Here is a 22,268-nt window from a genome sequence, read left to right as displayed (position 1 = left end):
GAGAGGGTATGTTTTTTTATTTTTGTTTGTTTGTTTGTTTAACAACAAATGATTGTTTTCTTTATTTTAGATTCTGGATCAGACTGGAGTCAGGGAGTTTATCTTACACAAAATCAGGGATTTGACACAGCATCAGAAGGACGAGGAGAAGAAGGTGAAAATTTAACAGAATCATTTCCAAAGAAAATAAAGGTATATATTTTAATAAACTTAGCCTGTATAATTTCTATGTTGAACATTGTAGTTTATTTAAAGTTATATACTGGATCTCTGAAAAAACTTGTATAGCAAGAAAGATTGAAGGAAGGGAGAGAGAGAGGGAGAAAATATGCTGCCCTCCACACCCTCCTTTCTTCCAGGATTAGTGAGTGACCAGATCTTTTTGTCAATTCTCTGTTAACTAGATATTGAGGAAAAAGGATGTTGGAAGTAGCATCCCTGGTTGCTCAAACAAAGTCTAGTACAGTCTACCCATCAAATAGAAGCAAAGAGTAGCACTCACCTCATGCTTCAAGTGAAAACAGGCTAAAATAAATGACTTAAAATAAAAAAAATCCATGAGAATCTATTTCATTTTATTCCCATATTCCACAGATAATAAAATACAATATATTAAATAATTATGTTATGAAGATTTAAAAAAATAATTTTTATTATTGGTGTTTTTGTTTGCCAAAATTATAAAAGCAGTCTCAAGGAATGGAAGTTTTTCTCACAGTATTTCTTTTGGTCAAATCAGTGGCTAATCATTAAATCTGAAGGAACTTAAGAGATGAAACTGAAGGAACTTAAGAGATGAAAGCTATGGAAATCATAGACCATCTATTGCAATTGACTTAGCTCTCCAAAGGAAGAAGGCATTTAGTAAAGGTGCCTGGAGTTTCTTTTCTGCAGTTGCTTTTCTAAATCTATTTTGCTTCATAATGCTATATTGCTTAATATTTATTTTTCTTTGTAGCTCTCATTTTTTCAGTATTTGGAGGAGTGGTCATAACTTTGGCTTTTGGATTTTGGTTTCTAGGGATTACTGAGAGCTGTTCATAATGAGGGCATGCAGGTGCTTTCTCTTACTGAGTCACCATGTGGTGATGGAGAAGATCATTCTATTCAACAGGTTTCAGAATTTTGGCTAGAAGAGAGAAGAGCTTACCTTAAGATCATCTCATCTCTTAAGGATTTAATTACCAAAATACAAGTGCAAAGGGAATCTGAGGTACCCAAAGAATATTATATTCTATGTAGCATTGTTATTTTTAATGACAATAATGAACTTTGTAAATTAAATTCTTTTTTATATGAATTTTCACATAAATTATTGTATGTGTTTTTGAGTCTGAAAATACATACGTTCTTTTAAATACCTATTTTGGTTAGTGGAATGTTTTAAAAACATGCTTATTTGAAACCTAACTTTTGTTATTTGTACTCTGCTAGGTTTATGATAATTCTCAATCTCATGAGAGCCTCCCGGACTGGCGAGGGGAATTTCTACTTGCTCTCCAACATGTTTTCTTAAAGGAGCGCAATGTTTTGCTAGCTGCATTTCAGACTGAACTGACAGCTCTAGGTACTAAAGATGCAGTTGGATTATTAAAGTGTTTGGAACAGCGAATACAAGAACAGGTATCAAAACAAAATTTTATTTTAAAGAATACTATTTTTAATAGTAATAAGAAAATCAGTTGCTGATTTGTTTTAGAGTCTTAATTTAAGTATGAAGATTAGCATTTTTAACAGGGGCCTCTAGGAGTATTAAGGAGAAGAACATTACCTTTTGTCTTATATTAGAAAGTAAGAAAAACTTAAAATTAATGAGATAGTCCTCAAACGTGGAAAGTTAAAAAGAGCAGTAAAACCTAAAGAAAAGAGAAGGAATAAGATACAGTCACTTCTCATTATTTGCAGTAGTTATATTTTATAAACCTACAAGGAGTCATTGCTCCTGTGGGAAATACAGGAATAGATTACTGCAAGCCTCAATCACAATATTTTCACCAACCAGTCAATACATGATCTTATTTTCTGTGTGGTTGTGTTTAAAGAAATCTTATATGGGGAGGGGAGAAGAGATGTATCTCAGTGGTAGAATGCTTGCCTAGCATACTCTTGGCCCTGGGCTCAGTACTCAGTACCATTAAAAAAAGAAAAAAATACTTTCTGTGTTGTATATTATCCATTAATGTTTAACACGGCAAAGAGCAATCATACAGAAGCTTATCTAACACAATTTTCTCCTTAAAGCACATCACAGATTTCTTGCACTTAGGAACACCAAGCCCTTCACTTGTGGGCCATTTAAAACCATGAAATCACAAATAAAAAGCACAATATGGAAAAACAAGTTACTAAACAGGACATTTGTGTACAATATGAGAGCTAAAATACAAAGGTAGAGTATGCCCTTGTTTAACTCAGCCAGGAACATGTGCATGAGGAAATTTAAATTTTTTACTACTCTAACTATGTCTGACAAAGCAATACAAGTATTGATTTGAGGGTTACAAAAACTTTTTATCAAGTAGACAAATCTGAAAACACAGGATCCATTAATAATGAGGATTAACTATAATAAAGTATAACCAGTACAATATAGAGGGTAAAACATTAAAAATTGGTTCCTTGAAAATGCTAATAAGAAAATCTTTTCTGGAGAATTCATTATGATTTTTAAATGTTATAAATGAAGATGAGATCATAATTAAACATGCAACAAATAAAATAACAAAATATTATAAATTATTTTATTTATAAAAATAAAAAAAATGAGGTGAAATTTTTAAAAAATCACTTATCAAAATTCATGCAGGAAGAAATAAAATACCTGAAAAGACCTACAACAGAATCAAATCAGTAGTTAAAAATCTTCTCACAGGGCTGGGGTTGCAACTCAGTGTATATTGATGGATTAGATCCTTAGCACCACATATAAATAAATTAATTAATTAAAGGTTTTTGGGCTGGGGATGTGGCTCAAGCGGTAGCGCGCTCGCCTGGCATGTGTGCAGCCCGGGTTCGATCCTCAGCACCACATACAAACAAAGATGTTGTGTCCGCCGAGAACTAAAAAATAAATATTAAAAATTCTTTCTCTCTCTCTCTCTCTCCCCCCTCTCTCACTCTCTCTTTAAAAAACAAAAAGTTAAAGGTTTTGTGTCCATCTACAACTAAAACAAAATTTTTTAAAATCTTCTCACAATACTTAGTACCCAGGACTTGATTTTTTTAAATATATTATCCATTAAAAAGAATTAGGAATCCTTTTGAATCTGGTGATTCCAAGAATAGAGTAGGAAGACAATAAGGTAAACCTGGAATCCCTCATTTTGCCAGCATGTAAAGAATTATTCAAAGAAATAAGGGAATATGACAGAAGGTCACAGAAGCCTGTTGAAGGTTCCCTCACTGGCCAAAGTTAGAAAATTAAAAGATCAAACAAAATGAAAGTGACAGATTTTAAAGTTAAGAGTAAAATAAGAATTCATGAGCTCATATAGATGGATATATATTATCACAGTTGAATGCCAGCTATTAAATGTAGAAGGAACAAAGGAATTATAAGATCATACTTTATTCAACAATATAGTAACGATCAATTCAGCAATAATCAACAGTGGATGCTAAAACTAATGTGAAAAAGTTGATAAGAAAAGTAAAATTCCTAAAAGAGCATTTTTAACTACAAAAGGAAAAACAGTAACTTTACACTGGAGAAACCTTGCAAACCCCACCCAAATGATCAGAATCAATATTACCAGTAATGAGGAAAGAAAGACATCGAGTACTTCCTAATACGAAGGAATTAATTTGTTGTACTTCTATGAAATGCATAATCAGAATCCACTTGGGGAAATATGAGACCACAACCAACTGAGGCCACCATGCATCTATTAGACTGGGCACAATAAAAAATAGTGACTCCACCAAGTGCTGGTAAAGAGGGAGAGAAACTGCATGTCACATACATTGCTGGTAAGCAGTGTAAAGTAGGACTGCTACTCTGGAAACTAAATCTGGCAGTGTCTTGTAAAGGTAAACGTACATCTGTTACACAGCGTAGCAGTCACACTTGTAGATATTTAATCAACAGAAATGAAAACTTGTGTCTATTTATGAACCTATTTATGAATGTTCACAGTAATTTTCTTTGTAATAATCAAATACTTGAAACAACCCAGATGTCTTCCAGTAAGTGAATGGATGGAGAAACTGTGATATATTCATACAATGAAATACTATTCACCAATTAAAAAAGGAACAATCAATACCCTAAACTTCCTGTGTGTTATGTAACTTCTAAAAATGACAAAATTATAGTGATAGAGAACATATCAGTAGTTGCCAGAGGTTAGGATTAGGGAGAGAGGGTAGGACTACAGAGTAGTCTCCGTGGTGATTGAAATAATTTGTACCCTTATTGTGGTACATATATATGAACCTGTTCAAGTGATGAAATTTCATAGTACTGTATGCCAAGAGAAAAAATGAGTACATGTAAACAAATGAAATTTTATTAAAACCTATAGTTTAAATAGAATTTTATCCATGTCAGTTTCTTAGTTTTGATAATGTGCTCTGATTATATAAGCTATTATTGGGGAAAGCTGGCTGAACCCCTCAAGTAGTTTGACTTACATTAGTCCAAAAAAGTTTTTTTAAATTAATGGACATGTAACAAAATAACCTGTCTGTACTCTTTAAAAATTTTAAGATCACAAAAGACAAAGGAATGAATCACTTTTTTTTCTTAAAGAACTTTTGGCAAAATTTGAATAAACTCTCTATACCAGATAATATTATGATAAGTTAATTACTCTTTTGATCATTGTACTGCAGTTATGTAAAAGAATGCTCTTATTTTTAGGAAATACACTACAGTATTTAGAGGTAAAGAAGCATCTATCTGCAAGAAATCTTCCCACATTTTAGACAAGAAAAATAATGAAATTTTTAAAAGAAAAAAACTTTAGCATGTGTGGTTCATTTATTCTTCAGACTTCTGGTTGTTAATTTTATTATCTTTACAACTCTCTTCACTTGATTTTTTTTTCCTTTGTTACAAAAAGGGTATTGAATATCAAGCAGCTATGGAATATCTCCAAAAAATAGACAGAAGAAGCTTATTATCTGAAATTGAAGTACTACGTGCTCAAATTAATGACAAGAAAATGACCTTGAAAAGAGAACAAGAAAATGATAAACCAAACCTAGGTATGTTACAAAACAGACTCATATAATTACACAAATTGGTGAAAATATTTCACTTTACATTATTATTACTCAGTTAAAACATTTCCTTTTAGTGTATTGATTTCTCATTTTCATAACATTAATTATATTGATTACTGTAGTGGCTAGAGGATTGTCAAATTGGTTTTAAACAACTGTATCTAATTTTAAATACAGTAGCCTTACCTTGACCAAGTTAAACAAATTAATTTCATGGTCTCTTTTTGTTTGTTTGTTTGTTTTAATTAGTTATACATGACAGTAGAATTCATTTATGCACTTTGATATATCATGCATAGATGGGATATAATTTCTCATTTTTCTGAGTATACATGTTGAAGAATCATATTGGTCATGTAGTCACATATATACATACAGTAATAATATCTGTTTCATTCTACTATCTTTCCTATCCCCAAATTTCCTCCCCTCTTCTCCCATCACTTCCCTCTACCTAATCTAAGGTAACCCTATTCTTTCCTACTAACCCCCACCTTATTGTGAATTAGCATTCACAAATTAGAGAAAACATTTGGCCTTTAGTTTTATGGGATTGGCTTATTTTGCTTACCATGATATTCTCCTACTCCAACCATTTTCTGGCAAATGCCATAATTTCACTCTTCTTTAAAGCTCTGAGTAATATTCCATTGAGTATATATACCACATTTTCTTTATCCATTCATCTGTTGATTGACACCTAGGTTGGTTCCATAGATAAGCTATTGTGAATTGAGCTGCTATAAACATTGATACAGCTGCACCACTATAGTGTGCTGATTTTAAGTCCTTTGGGTATATAAACCAAGGAATGGGGTAGCTGGGTCAAAGGGTTGTTCCATTCCCAGTTTTCTGAGGAATCTCCATACTGCTTTCTATAGTGGTTGCACCAATTTGTAGTCCCTCCAGCAATGTATGAGTGTATGCCTTTTCCACCACATCCTCGCCAACATTTGTTGTTGCCTGTATTCTTGATGATTGATTGCCATTCTGACAGGAGTAAGATGAAATCTTAGAGTAGTTTTGATTTGCATTTCTCTAATTGCTAGAGATGTTGAACTCTCTTAAAGCTGTACATTAAGAAAGGTGTTTTACATACTAGAGGATAACTACCTAAAGGAAAAGGAAATCCATAATGAAAGTAGCCATTTCTTTTTTAATCCCTCTTTTTAAAAATTTAACTATAACAACATACAGAAAAGTGAACAATTCAACTCTTCAGTATGACATTATTTTTTTAAAATTTTTTAATATTTATTTTTTAGTTGTAGTTGGACTTAATACCTTTTTTAAAATTTATTTATTTTTATGTGGTGCTGAGGATTGAACCCAGGGCCTCGCACATGCTAGGCGAGCACTCTACTGCTGAGCCACAACTCCAGCCCCAGTATAACATTATTATATGAATGTCTGTGGAGGAGACATTGCTCGTGTTAAGAAGTAGAACATTGCCCACATCCTAAAGCCGCCCCCTCTTTAGTAACTTAGAGGTTATCCTGATTTTTCTTTAGTTTTATTACTAATTTATATATTCCAAAATCATATATGTTAGTTTTTCTATTTTTGAACTTTATCTGTATATTTTATGTCTTGCTTCTGTCACCTTCCTGAATTATCCCAACTTACTGCATTTATCTATAGTTCATTTTTGTTACCATATAGAATTCTCTTGTTTGGATATTCTACAACTTATATAATATTTCATTCTGTGGTTGATTAGATTTGGATTGTTTCTGCTTTTTAGCTATTAGAGTCAATGCTGCTGTGGACACTGTTGCAAAGTGTTTCTAATGCAGTTGTGCTTATGTCTTTCTAGGAGTGAAATTGCTGGGTCATAGGATTCATATCTTTAAATTTATTAGAGAAAACCAAACTATTTTAAAGAGTAGTTTTGTTAGGGGCTGCGGTTGTGGCTCACAGGTAGAGTGCTCACCTAGCACATTGGAGGCCCTGGGTTTGATCCTCAGCACCACATAAAAATAAATAAAATAAAGATATTGTGCCCAACTACAACTAAAAAATAAATATTTTTTTAAAAAGTAGTTTTGTCAATTTGTGCATGCACTAGCAGTATGTGAGAGTTATGTTATATACAACTTTGCCAACTTTCCAATCCGTTTGGTGTGCAGTACATAATTGTAGTTTTAATTGATTTTAATTATTCAGGTGGCTTAGTGCTTTTTCATATGATTATCAACTATTTGGATTATTGTTTTTGTGATACGCTTGCTTGGATCTTTTCCCCACTTTCTGATAAAAGTCTATTTAATTTAACTATAAATGGAAATCGTTATTAAATTCTTATCGTATCTATTGAGAACACATGCATCTTTAGTAACTGTTTCATGTAGTGATGATAGAAACACCTGTGCTTTTGCAGACTTTAAAATCACAACACAAGCTCAAAATTTGTCATTGAAAAGCTGAATCATGTTAAAATTCTTCAGAGAAAACAGGTATAATAAGTTAAATTAAACATATCCCTGTAGACAAAGGCTTAATTGAAAAGTTTTAAAGGTAATTAATATTGTTTATATAGAATGCTATTGAAGTCTTATCTCTGTAGATTCATGTTTATATGTGTAAATTATTAACCTCTACCCCTAAGAAATAGTTTTAAAAGCTAAATTAACATGATTATCATCTAAAGTCAATGTTATGTCCTTCTTGTAATATCATTCTTACTAATTGTAATGTCTATTGATGAACTTTGCTAGAATTTTAAGTAAAAACTTTTCTTATTAAATATGTAGTGTTACATATTTATGGTGGGATAGAAAAACAAGAGAGTAAAAATCACATCTTGAGTCACATAAATCCTAAAATAATGACTATTTAACACCCAAGTAAATATGTCTACAGACCTTTTCAATGTCCATATGTACATAAGTATATTTTTTGTCATAAAAACAGGATCCTGATGCATATTTTGTAACCTGTTCTTATTTAACATGTATAAGATTTTAGTTCGGGGACTGAACTCAACCACTGAGCCCTCTTTTATATTTTATGTAAAGACAGAGTCTCACTGAGTTGCTTAGCACCTCACCATTCCTGAGGCTGGCTTTGAACTCATGATCCTCCTGCGCCACTAGGATTACAGGCTTTCACCACACACCTGGCCGAGATTTAAATTCTTGAGTTTGTTTTCATTGTAACAAATGTGTATTATGGAGGTTTTGGTTCGTTTTTATTGAAAAAAACAAGATCTCAACTGGAGTTTGGACTTCCATTTCTGGAACAATTATAAAAGTAAAGTTCCTAAGGACTGTCTGCAAAGAGAGGCTGAACAAAAGAAGCAACCATTATAGTCATAGATACATGAATGACTCCTACAAGTACTATGTGCGATTTTCAAAAGTTCTTGGAGGGCTGGGGTTGTGGCTAACTGTGTGAGGCACTGGGTTCAATCCCCAGTACCACATAAAAATAAATAAATAAAAGTATTGTGTCCATCTACAACTAAAATTAATAAATAAAGAAATTGTTTTTTTAAATTTTTTTATATATTTTATTTTTAGGTGGACACAATATCTTTGTTTTTACATTTACGTGGTGCTGAGGATAAAACCCAGTGCGTCATGCATGCTAGGCAAGCACTCTACCACTGAGCCACAACCCCAGCCCCTGTTGTTAAACTTTTATTATTTTCATAAATACTTCTGAAATCTTGGCCACTACCACTATGAGGAAAACATGCATAAAGTTTATTTGTATTAAACTTTGGGGACTGTAATCCTTTCATGATTGCTTTGCAGTTATCTCCTATGCTACAAATCAGTTCTTATCAATAAAATATTTATAAACCAAATAGGAGTTACTAGGTTAAATTATAAATATTGATCATTTTTTCTTTAGAACTTTTGGAATATACTGTGCAGCAGAAGCAGTCTCAAATTCTGGAGATGCAAGTGGAGCTCAGCAATATGAAAGACAAAGCAAGTGAACTTCAAGAACACCTGAGTTCAGAAAAAATGGTAGTTGCTGAACTAAAAAATGAACTTGTGCAAACGGAATCGGAACTTGAAACAACACTCAAGGCACAGCATAAGCATCTAAAGGAATTAGAAGCATTCAGGTATACCACACTTCCTTATTATAAACGTGTATTAGTGAAGGAATTGGAGTAAATTTGTCATATATATTATGCAGATATTATAAAAATAAAATACATGTTGTTTAAGTAGCATGTGATTTTGTTATTCATAGGAAAAAACTACAGTAGAGGGTGAAAATCCCCAATTTTTCCAAATTATAAGTTTAAGATTGTTTTGGCCCAATCTGTATTGTGGCCCTCAGTTCTATTTGAGACTTGTATAAGATATACTTGTGATCTTTATTTTACCTGCAGCCAATATGAACTTAACCTTTATGATCTCAATATGTTTCAGAATTTAGTTAGCTAAAATACACAGTATTTGAAGATATAATGCTTATGAAAAGGATATATTTGTTGGTGTAAATACTAAGGTATTTCGTTTGTAAAAATGCATGACAATTCCCATGTTCAGTAAAAGACAAGGGAAATGTTTTGTTAATATTCTTTTCTAGAAACAGATTGGATAATTGTTACATTGGTAAATAATGGTAGTTGTACTACTAGGAACAGGTAATTTGAAATAAACCAGTTAATCCTTAATCTCTAAATAGTTTATATTTTTCTATTAGGTAGTTTATAATATGCCTCAGCCCTTTAGTGAAAATGTTGCCTGTTTCTCTCAATACATAGAATAGTTTTATGAAAGTTCATTTATTCATTTTATTTAGATTGGAAGTAAAAGACAATACTGATGAACTACGTTTGCTTAATGATACACTAGCAAGTGAACAGAAAAAATCAAGAGAGCTCCAATGGGCCTTAGAGAAGGAAAAAGCCAAATTGGGACGCAATGAAGAGAGTGATAAAGAACAACTTGAGGTATTCTCTTTGCCCTTTTATTTTTGGAAACTCTAAACTCTTGAGATTTTTCTCTGTCTAAAATGTCAACCTTGGGCTGGGGATGTGGCTCAAGCGGTAGCGCGCTCGCCTGGCATGCGTGCAGCCCGGGTTCGATCCTCAGCACCACATACCAACAAAGATGTTGTGTCCGCCGAGAACTAAAAAATAAATATTAAAAATTCTTTCTCTCTCTCTCTCCTCTCTCACTCTCTCTTTAAAATAAATAAATAAATAAATAAATAAAATGTCAACCTTAATCGCTGGGATTGTGGCTCAGTGGTAGAGCGCTTGCCTAGCACGTGTGAGGCACTGAGTTCAAACCTCAGCACCACGTAAAAATAAATAAATAAAGGTATTCTGTCCCTCTATAACTAAAAAGATATTTTTAAAAAAATGACAACCTTAGACTCTTGTATGTGTTGAATATTGTTGTAGTGTTATCTAAACTGAATTATGAAGAAATGTTAATGGTACGATAAATTTTTGTTACATCCAAGGAAGCAGACAGATTGCTCTGCTGCACCATATTTTTGGGATATGAATTAGTACACACACATTTTGATAAATAGGGCAGTTATGTCAGTTTAATACTAAAGTAGTTTTTTGGTTCCTGTTTCCTCTTAAAGAAGGGTAAAAAGAATACTTTCCTGGTACCAGGAGCCCTTCTGTTATACTTCAAGAAGATTTAAAATGAACATTGGGGGCTGGAGCTGGGGCTGGGGCTCATGTGGTAGAGTGCTCACCTAGCATGCGTGAGGCACTGGATTCGATTATCAGTACCACATAAAAAAAATAAAACAAAGGTATTGTGTCCACCTATAAATATATATAAATATATTTTTAAAAAACTAAAAAAATAACATTACAATGTTGAGGTAAGTTCCTGTTATCATCCCTAGTTTTTCTAATGTTTTGAACATAAAGGGATGCTGTACTTTGTCAAATGCTTTTTCTGCGTCTATCGAGATGATCATATGGTTCTTATGTTAAGTCTATTGATGTGGTGAATAACATTTATTGATTTCCATATATTGAACCATCCTTGCATCCCAGGGATGAATACTACTTGATCATGGTGCACAATTTTTTTGATGTGCCTTTGTATCCGATTCGCCAGAATTTTATTGAGGATTTTTGCATCTAGGTTCATCAGAGATATTGGTCTGTAGTTTTCTTTCTTTGAGGTGTCTTTGGTTTCGGAATCAGGGTGATGTTGGCCTCATAGAATGAATTTGGCAGAGCTCCCTCTTTTTCTATTTCCTGAAATAACTTGAAAAGTATTGGTATTAATTCTTCTTTAAAGGTTTTGTAAAACTCTGCTGTATACCCATCTGGTCCTGGGCTTTTCTTGGTTGGAAGTCTTTTGATTGCTTCTTCTATTTCATCTATTGATATTGGTCTGTTTAAGTTGTGAGTATCCTCCTGACTCAGTCTGGGCAAATCATATGACTTAAGTAATTTATCGATGTCTTCACTATCTTCTATTTTATTGGAAGATATGTTTTCAAAATAATTTCTAATTGTCTTCTGTATTTCTGAAGTGTCTGTTGTAATATTGCCTTTTTCATCCCGTATGTTAATAATTTGAGTTCTCTCTCTTCTTCTCTTCGTTAGCATGGCTAGGGGTCTGTCAATCTTATTTATTTTTTCAAAGAACCAACTTTTTGTTTTGTTAATTTTTTCAATAGTTTCTTTTGTTTCAATTTCATTGATTTCTGCTCTGATTTTAATTAATTCTTGCCTTCTGCTACATTTGCTGTTGTTTTGCTCTTCCTTTTCTAGGGCTTTGAGATGAAGTGTGAGCTCATTTATTTGTTGGTTTTTCCTTTTTTTCAGGAATGACCTCCAGGCGATGAATTTCCCTCTTAAAACTGCTTTCATCGTGTCCCATAGATTCCGATATGTTGTGTCTGTATTTTCATTTATCTCTAAGAATTTTTTGATTTCCTCCTTTATGTCTTCTGTAACCCATTGATCATTCAGTAACGTATTGTTCATTGTCCATGTGAAGTAGGATTTTTCCTTCCTCCTTTTATCATTGATTTCCAGTTTCATTCCATTATGATCTGATAAAGTGCATGGTATTATCTCTACCCCTTTATATTTACTGAGGGTTGCCCTATGGCATAATATATGATCTATTTTTGAGAAGGTTCCATGTGCTGCTGAGAAAAAAGTATATCCACTTGATGATGGTTGATATATTCTATATATGTCAGTTAAGTCTAGGTTATTGATTGTGATATTGAGGTCAATAGTTTCTTTATTCAACTTTTGTTTGGAGGATCTGTCCAATAGTGAGAGAGGTGTGTTGAAGTCACCCATAATTATTGTGTTGTGGTCTGTATGATTCTTGAACTTGAGGAGAGTTTGTTTTATGAACATCGCAGCGCCATTATTTGGTGCATAAATATTGATAATTGTTATGTCTTCTTGGTGAATGGTTCCTTTTAACAGTATATAATGTCCTTCCTTATCCCTTTTGATTAACTTAGTCTTGAAGTTGATTTTATTCGATATGAGAATGGCCACCCCTGCTTGTTTACGAGGACCGTGTGCGTGGTATATTTTTTTCCCAACCTTTTACCTTGAGCCTGTGTATGTCTTTTCCAATCAGATTGTCTCCTGGAGGCAGCATATTGTTGGATTTGTTTTTTTAATCCATGTTACCAGCCTATGTCGCTTTATTGGAGAGTTTAAGCCATTAACGTTTAGAGTTACTATTGATATATGGTTTGTACTTCCATCCATGTTTGATTATTTATCCTTTTTTTAAAAAAAAATTAGTTTGTTTCTCCATGATTATCTTTCCCCCCGTCCTCTGTCTTTACCGAGGCACTTCCCGCTGATGCTTTTGGTTATTGTTTTTCATTTCTTCCTCGCGTAGAGTTTTGCTCAAGACGCTTTGCAATGCTGGTTTTCTGGCTACAAATTCTTTTAGCTTTTGTTTATCATGAAAGATTTTTATTTTGTTGTAATATCTGAAGCTTAATTTTGCTGGCTACAGAATTCTTGGTTGGCATCCATTGTCTTTCAGTGTTTGAAATACGTTGTTCCAGGATCTTCTCGCTTTCAGCGTCTGTGATAAAAAATCCATTGTTAACTTTATTGGTTTACCCCTAAATGTAATCTGCCTCTTTTCTCTTGTAGCTTTTAATATTTTCTCTTTGTTCTGTATATTGGATATCTTCATAACAATGTGTCTTGGCGTTGGTCTACTGTGATTTTGTGTGCTCGGTGTCCTGTATTCATCTACAATTTGTATATCTGTTTCCTTTTTTATTTCTGGAAAGTTTTCTGTAATTGTTTCATTCAGCAAGTTACTCATTCCCTTGGCATTAATCTCTGTGCCTTCCTCTATCCCGATGACTCGTAAGTTTGGGTTTTTTAAGTTATCCCAAATCTCTTGGATGTTTTTCTCGTGATTTTTTACCAGCCTATCTGAGTTGGCTAGACTCTTTTCAAGATGATATATTTTGTCTTCATTATCTGACGTTCTGGCTTCTACTTGCTCCACTCTGTTAGTGATACTCTCGATTGAGTTTTTAATTTGGTTTATCATTTCCTTCATTCCTAGAATTATTGTTTGATTTTTTTTATAATCTCTATCTCCTGATAAAGATGCTTAACTTCTTCTTTTATCTGCTTATGTAATTCATTTTCAATGTGATCTTTAAGGTTCCTTTCCATCTGTCTAAGGTGTTCCTTGAGTTCTTTATATGGCCATTTTTCTGATGACTCCAGGTCCTCCTGAATATTTAGGCTGTCCTTCATTGTTTGTACTCCTTTTCTTCCTTGCTTTTTTATGCTCATGATACTTCTTGTTCTGTTTGACTGCTGAGTTACTGTTTACTCTTATAAATTTATTTGATGCTTGGGAGGAGAGATATTAGAAGGGAAGGGAAGAAGTCACTAAAGAGAGTGAGTGTAGGCAGGTAGAATTCAAGAAAGGGGGAATAAGAAAATTGAAAAGAAATGAAAAGACAAAAGAAAAAAGTGAAAAGAAAGAAAGAAAAAAATGAAAAAATAAAAATTTAAAACCAAAAAAAAATTATAATGATAATAACAAGTGGAAATTAAAGTTTAAAAAATAATAGTAATAATAATAAAATAAAAAGAATTTTAAAAATTGAAACCATTAATAAGAAAGTTGAAGAGCAACAACAACATCAACAACAAAAAGTGAAAATAAAATTAAAAAAAATACCAATAATAATCATTTAAAAATAAAAATAATAATAATAATATTAAATGCAGTCATAGAGCTCAATTAACTTCTATTCCAGTAGGTGGGAACTGGGCCAGGCTTCTCTTCTTGATGGGTGGGAACCAATCACTGTTCCTCAGCTCTTCTTCCCAGACTGTGCGGGTCTCCAATCCTGAGTGCCTAGGGCCTTCTCTTGTGGTTCCTCAAGCCAGGCCCCACTCACCTGTGAAGCTCGCCACAATACTGGCTACACGCCGGGTCTGCTGCTCCTGGGAGCCCTGTTTCCATGGATGCCTGGGCACACCCTTTCTGTTTGCCTCCCTCAGACCCTAAGTTTGTAGGGCTTGGGGCTGAGGACCCCCAGCGAATTTGTTTGCCCTCAGGTAGCAACTCCCCTGGTAGCTGGTGCAAGGGACCTGTTGTCAGCAGAGGGATACCCTGGGTCTGACTATCCTGCTCAGTTGGCTTTTACCTCTGTGAGTTCAGGTGGGCCGACTAGTTATTTCAGTGGGATCATTAGTGCTGAGTCACTAGAAGCAGGTGAACCAGAACTAGAATGCAGCCCAATCCGGGCTCGGTGTGTTATGAGAGGGGCAGACTGTTTGCCCGGGATCCCCTTCAGCTCAACAATGCCTAGTGGTCCTGAGCGAACAGTATTTTGACAGTTTACTTCTCCCTATGCTCGCGCAGCTGAAGGGGTTAGATACTTGATCTCTCTGCGTCCACCGCCATGTTGGATCACTTAGATTTTAAATTGTCACTCATCTTATCAGCTGTTCCATTTAACTCGGCAGCTCACTTGCACGGTGAAGAGTCTGCTCTATGGTGCTCCGCGGGTGGTGGCGGCGCGGTGGCGGTTCAGCTGTGGCCTTCGGGACACCCGGGGTGGGGGTGCGGGCTGGGGGAGGGGAGGCAGCGCCTCGGGGCCGCGCGGGCCAGTACCGGACACGCAGGAGTGCGGGCGGGGTGGGGGAAAGAAATTGAGATCTAGATTTAGGTACTGAGCGTGGGAGGAGAGACAGCTGGGGAGAAGCAAAGCGGAAAGGTGGAGAGGAGAAGGAGAAGGGGCCGAGGGAGCCGGGCAGCTCGGGCTGCAGCCTTACTGCTCGTGCTGAAGTCATGGTGGACTCACTCCACCTTGGCTGGAGTCGTGGCGGATTCACTCCACCTAGGCCCCTTTCTTGACACGGTGCTGGGTCTTTATTGACAGATCTCCTTTAATGATCTTTACCTCATCTTTTCAGACGCGGCGGCGCGGAGCACGGAGCGGCTTACTCACTTCCCGCCGCCATCTTCCCCTCTCAACATCTGAATGACTTCTTAATAATGACTTTATGTTCTTCCCTTCTTTAAATGTAGAGGACTTATGGTAAATACTTGAGGGCAGAAAGTTTTCGAAAAGCTCTCATTTATCAGAAGAAATACCTGCTGCAATTATTGGGCGAATTCCAAGAATGTGAGGATGCCACCATAACGCTGCTTGCCCGGATGGGGGGTCAGCCAGCCTTCACCAATCTGGAGTTCATCAGCCGCCCAAAGGGCTTATCCAGATTTCGTTCAGCTGTCAGAGTGTCCATTGCAATTTCACGGTAAAGTTTTTGAAAGAAAATTGATTTTATTCAGAGACCCTCTAAAGGGATATTTGTCCTGTAATTCTAGCTACTCAGAAGGCTAAGGCAGGAGCATTGCAAGTTTGAGGCCAGTCTCAGCAACCTATTGAGACACTATGTCAAAATAAAAAGCAAAAGAGGTTGGGGATATGGCTCAGTGGTAGAGCAGTTCTGGATTTAATCTCCAGTACCATAGGGAGGAAAAAAAAAGTTTGTATAGTATTTCTTTGCCATCCCTAAAATATAAATTTCTCTCTGGGTTTTCATCCTTTTAGCAAGGATTCTTTATTCTGTACTGTGTAAATATACCCTTTGGAAAGGGCCTGCTTAGGTACATGCAGCTGGTGACTCAAGCTGGCATATCCAGTCCAATTGTCATTTTTTAATTTGAATAGACCCATGAACTAGCTTATACATACATAGACATAAGAGAGGTCATAAAAAGGAAAAGTTTTTTTTGAAAAATCACACCTCAGGCCGGCATACATCTGTCTTCCTTTCCTACTAAAATAATCTGTTTTTTACCCAACTCTGGAAAGCCCTGTTCTACCTCTGCATTCAAGTCCAAGGTTGGCCTTCAGGGATTCTGCTAGTGCTTTTGTCACTCTTTTCCTAGTAGTTACAAGCTAGGAACTTTGGCATTCATTCCATATGTGGTTGAAACTACCTTGTAGTCATGAACCACTACTGCCCTCTTAACTAGTAGATAAGATAATCAGGGGCTGGGGCTGAGGCTCAGTGGTAGGGCGCTTGGCTAGCATGTGTGAGGCACTGGGTTTGATCCCCAGCACCACATAAAAATAAAGGTTTGTGTCCATCTACAACTAAAAAAATAAAATAAATTTTAAAAAGATCACTCAGACACTTAGGCTTCTCCATGTGTACCCTCCTTTTTATTTCTCTGAAACTCAGCAGAGTCCCAAAGAAATTTTGTTTCTTAAAGTAGTTCTTGCCAGGTCACATTTGATGCTTCTTCAAAGGATTTTGCTCTTTTTTTTTCTTCTGAAAAATATGAGTTTTGCTTTTGTTTCTGTGTTTTTAAACTGGAAACTTGAGTTTCCTTAGTTCCAAATGTCAGTTCACAAATGAAAAAAAATGGGACAAGGAGGGGTTATAAACCCAGTAGGGACAATTAGCCTGGTCTCTCTATTGCACCCATGCTGGCTCTCTAAAAACAGCTCAAGTCTGGCCTGTTTGTCTTCCACTGTGCCTGCCTCTTCTTCTTATTATAGTCTCACACTCCAGTTTCTCCTTTCCCACTTCTCATTCCCAATGTCACCTTGTGTCTGGCAAATAAAGGGTAAGCACTGGCAGATACATTGATGAAAAATATGTAATACCTGCCTAAAATCCAAAGACAGCTCACTTTCTGTTGGGGAAGGGCCATATACACAGAACTTAGGAGACACTCATGTGAAGTCTCAGGAGTTAGACAAGTCATTTTGATTAGAGGAATTTGGGGAGACTTACATTTTGACTCTCTTAAAATTGAGTCTTGAAACAGACTGGTTCCACAGTGTGCTCTCACCTTCAGAATTATGATCCTGACAGAGCCCTGGCACTCCAGAAAGCTCTCTAAGCCAAGATGGGCCATGCAGCAAACCTAATGCAGCTATATGATGACATTAATACCCCCATTCATTTAAAGCCAGCATTGTTTTTTGTTCCTGGTCACATGGCCTCACCCATCCTCCAGCTTTCCCAGCTCCCTCTTATGGGTCCTTTTATTCTTTTTTCCTCTCATCTACCTTTCATCCACTGTTCTGTTTCCTGCAGCTACTTTCTTTCTGTGTATTTTTTGCCCTCCATCTCTTCCTGTCTCATTAATCTGTAAAGCTAGAACCTGATTCTTGCAACACCAAAGACCTCTGCTTCCCCTTGAAAATGAGGTGAGGGGAGCTTACAACTGTGTTCTTCTGTTCCAGTTAATTTTGCCATCAACCCAAGTGCATGTACATAGTTTTGGATTAGGAAATTGTGATTATGTTGAAATCTGATCTGTGTTCATATTTAAATGATTTTTGTAGATGGTATATTTTATGATCTTTATAGATATGCTGTGATGTCTTATCTTGGAATCTTTTTTTTAGAATGAAAATTTTGGTTCAACGGTGGCAGCAAGTCACAGGTTCTGGTTCCACCAATGTTAACAGGGATGACTTTGAACTGAATCCAGGTAAAGTCAAAATAGCATTTTTCTACATTTACAGCCCTCTAAAATTATTGAAAATGTAATATCTTCCAAATAGCAAATTCTGGAGCCAGGGTTTTCCAAAGATAAAGGACCTTATTACTAACAAGGCTAGGGACTTCATTGTTTTAAAGAGAATAAGAATTGCTGATTTTTGTGGGCGCTGGTCTACACTAAGCCCTGCTTTTTTCATATATTCTGCCAATTTGATGTAATCACAATTACTATTATTCTCACTTTACAGATGAAAAATTGAGCACTGGAAAACACATGGTATTTGTCCCAGATTTCCCAGTAGTGCTGCCCTGTAGGGGCACTTAAGGCTCTGGGTTCAAGAGAGAATAGCTATTAGTCATGTAAAATGGTTATGGTTTGAAGTTTTCATGATCTAATAACACTCGAATTATTTGAGTTTACTACTACATTGTATAAAAATAAGAACAGTTAAAATTCCTTCTCTCTACACCTAGAATGAAGTAGAAAGAACATTAGGGCTTGAACATTTGGGATATAAGGATGAGGTCAAAAGCGGGGGAGCACAGAGTACAGAGAAAAGGGAAATTTCCATGAAAGTATTTTGAAATATAAATGCTTGCACTGAGAAATTTTTATCTCTGTCATACCAAAAATTAGCAAATCTTGATTGCATTTTTTTCCTATAAAAGGAGAGTGGAGTCATAAAGGATCTGGTTACATTAGTCTAATTTTTCTTATCCACATTATCTTTTCCCCCAAATGATAACACATTCAGAAACCCTAAGATTGAGGTCTTTTAGAAATAAAATACTCCAATTCAGTAGTTTTTCTTTGAAGCATAGTTCAGATATCAGAAATACTCAATTTCAATAACAATATTGAAAGCTTAAGTTTTATCTGTACTGTTCTCTTCTTTAGCAAGAATAATTGAAAATTATTATTATAAGTAAGACAGCATGGTATAATACACTATATACACATGGTATAATACTGTTTTGTAGAAATGTTCAAGGGCTTGGTTTTTAGTTTTTGGTGTGTTTTGCTTTGTTTCTTAACATCTTGCATTACATTAAGGTGCTGAAAAGACTGACCCATTTTATCATTCTTCTGATGAACTAGAGCTAGATGGAGAACCAAGACATACAACATACCGCTCAAGATCAGATCTGGATTCTCCTAGGTGCCTTTTACCATTTCAAAATAGGTAAGAATTAAATGTATTAATATTTAACAGAGAAAGATGGACACTGATAGGACTTTGGCAGATGGACATCTTTAGTTGTAATTTGTTTAACCTATAGCCCAGAATCAAAGCTAGGTTTTAAATTTGTAAATGGTTTCTAAGGTTAACGGAAACAGAGCTGATCAAATGTTGCTTACTATATGCCATAGTTAGACATTGGAAAAAGTGTTGATTAAAATTGATAAGTCCCTGGCCATTAGAGAAAATGTTAGTCTGCATGACAGATGCATTTTTACATATCCAACATTTACTGACAAACTGACAGGGTTTATACTTGGCATTTTCATGAAGCACTAGCTTCTTTGAATTTATTGAAGACCAATTTCTTTCCCATCCCAAACTTAGAAGCATTGGGGATATAGATCATATAATATGTACGTGGCCTGCCTTTCGGGGGTGGGGGAGGAGGCAGGTGTGTAATGTGATTGCATTGTTTCTGGGTAATTTGGTATATGTACATTGCTTTTAATCCTTAGGTCTCCAGGCACCCTAGCTGATTTAAATCCTGGTTCCACAGCGTGCTCTCACCTTCAGAATTATGATCCTGATAGAGCCCTGGCAGATTATATCACTCGGCTAGAGGCACTACAAAGAAGACTTGGAACTGTACAGACAGGTGCTTAAGTTTAACCACTTATTGGTAGTGCCATAGTGCTAGACCCACAGCTCTCCTCATTTTGAAACTCCTTAACCCTCATTGTTTAGAATAAAATCTACTTCACTTACCAAGTTAGGTAAAGCTTAAACTGTGTAACCAGCAGCACAACTAACTTTAGAGTATTCAAGACATGATTTATCACCTCAAATCCTGCCCACCCCAAAATAATTCCCCTACTACCTCTTCATTCAGTAGATTGCTCATAGAAAATACATGATTGAAGACTAATGTGGGAAGGTGCTCTGAGGTAATGCATGGTAGAAAGTGGTGAGGCATACAGATACTGGTGAGGAAGAGGATTGATCACTTAGTACAACCATTATCCCTACTACTGCCTGGTGCTTTTAAGAGTGATCCAAAAAAAAATCCTAACAATGATCTTTTACTTTTCTTTCCTCAAAAACATACCTGAAGTGTCATACTTGATAACAGAAGTGGATTTTCTATTCATTATGAGAAAACTTCTTTACCCTGTCTTCCTTTAGTTCACTTCTGATCCAGAGATTTTGAATCATTTTAGTTTGAATGTGCTCTGAGGTAATGCATGGTAGAAAGTGGTGAGGCATACAGATACTGGTGAGGAAGAGGATTGATCACTTAGTACAACCATTATCCCTACTACTGCCTGGTGCTTTTAAGAGTGATCCAAAAAAAAATCCTAACAATGATCTTTTACTTTTCTTTCCTCAAAAACATACCTGAAGTGTCATACTTGATAACAGAAGTGGATTTTCTATTCATTATGAGAAAACTTCTTTACCCTGTCTTCCTTTAGTTCACTTCTGATCCAGAGATTTTGAATCATTTTAGTTTGAATGTGCTCTGAGGTAATGCATGGTAGAAAGTGGTGAGGCATACAGATACTGGTGAGGAAGAGGATTGATCACTTAGTACAACCATTATCCCTACTACTGCCTGGTGCTTTTAAGAGTGATCCAAAAAAAAATCCTAACAATGATCTTTTACTTTTCTTTCCTCAAAAACATACCTGAAGTGTCATACTTGATAACAGAAGTGGATTTTCTATTCATTATGAGAAAACTTCTTTACCCTGTCTTCCTTTAGTTCACTTCTGATCCAGAGATTTTGAATCATTTTAGTTTGAATTGTATTCAGTCTACTTTTACAGGTTTTTTTTAACTTTTATTAATGATTCTCTTTTCCTACTAGTCCCACAAACTGTGGACTAATATCAGATTGAGTTAGTAGTTATCTCTTCATTCATTCATTCAAAAAATTCATGTGTTTAACACAAGTAACTTGTAGTACTAGGAAACTCTCATTATTATAGTTGAAGTCTGTTTGTTGGTTAAAGGTTTGTTTTGTTTTAAGCGTCCAAATTTCACAAGACCCAGAATCTGAAGACCAAAATATTTTTTAGGATATACTAAAAATATATAGAACTTCAACCTTTAGAACACTTTATATTAGCATGAGTCTTGATTCCTTGCTTTAGAACCACTCTTGATGACTTATAAGTATAGTCAAAATCTCTTTAAAAATCAGTTGAACTATAAATAAGACGTTTAAGGAACAAAGGGCATTTTTTCTGATGGAGAGTTAAGAGTAATTTTTTTGTTATCTAAAATCATGCAAAATGTCTTGTTTTTCTCTTACAGGTTCAACTACTACATTTCATAGTGGTATGAGAAGATAATACTTTAAAAACATCAAAAGTTGAAGTGATTTTAAACAAATTCTCTTTTGTAAATCGAAGATTCTTTTGTGCTTTTATATTGTGAATATTTAATGGGACCAAAACAAACACAGCTTATGATTGTATCAGATCTCTTGCACATGAAAACAAACTGGAATTTGTACATACAAGCATTGTGTATGTATTCATGCACAATAATCACTAAATTACATGTATATTTGCAGAATGTTAATTTAAATGATTAAATTATAAACCTTGTGTATTTATCAAATGGGTGAAAAGATTAAAATTTTGCCGATATGATACTGCTGAATGTGTAGCTTGCGGTGTCCTGCACTTTTCATTTAAGGCTACTGAAATTACATGTTTCTGCCTAATATATTTGCTACTGGTGATGAAGACAGAATATATCACTTGTAGACACCTATTTTTGTATAATGGTAGAAGTTTTGAATTTTATGGGGTATTTTGTCAAAGCACTGAAAATAAAAATGACTTCACCATTTTCACCACACTGTATTTGAAACTTCTTCATTTTTAACTGAGCCATATAGTTCCTGG

General features: G+C 35.1%; 1 protein-coding gene across 1 annotated transcript in view; it reads left to right on the top strand.

Moving 5' to 3' along the window:
• LOC308635076 (A-kinase anchor protein 9-like) overlaps positions 1 to 22,050 on the top strand; it is a 114,551-nt gene extending 92,501 nt beyond the window's left edge. Inside the window, exons 32-42 of the mRNA XM_081269332.1 lie at positions 71 to 192; positions 1,022 to 1,213; positions 1,435 to 1,623; positions 5,064 to 5,208; positions 9,085 to 9,304; positions 9,994 to 10,144; positions 15,732 to 15,961; positions 18,073 to 18,158; positions 19,224 to 19,353; positions 19,869 to 20,008; positions 21,670 to 22,050. Coding sequence (XP_081125458.1) covers positions 71 to 192; positions 1,022 to 1,213; positions 1,435 to 1,623; positions 5,064 to 5,208; positions 9,085 to 9,304; positions 9,994 to 10,144; positions 15,732 to 15,961; positions 18,073 to 18,158; positions 19,224 to 19,353; positions 19,869 to 20,008; positions 21,670 to 21,707 — 1,643 coding nt within the window. The 3' untranslated portion in view covers positions 21,708 to 22,050. The remainder of the gene's footprint in view (positions 1 to 70; positions 193 to 1,021; positions 1,214 to 1,434; positions 1,624 to 5,063; positions 5,209 to 9,084; positions 9,305 to 9,993; positions 10,145 to 15,731; positions 15,962 to 18,072; positions 18,159 to 19,223; positions 19,354 to 19,868; positions 20,009 to 21,669) is intronic.
• The last annotated feature ends 218 nt before the right edge of the window (positions 22,051 to 22,268 follow it).

The sequence above is a fragment of the Spermophilus citellus genome, assembly GCF_964194105.1.
Source record: "Spermophilus citellus genome assembly, chromosome: 16".
Classification (NCBI taxonomy): domain Eukaryota; kingdom Metazoa; phylum Chordata; class Mammalia; order Rodentia; family Sciuridae; genus Spermophilus; species Spermophilus citellus.
This window is presented reverse-complemented; position numbering and strand designations above follow the sequence as displayed.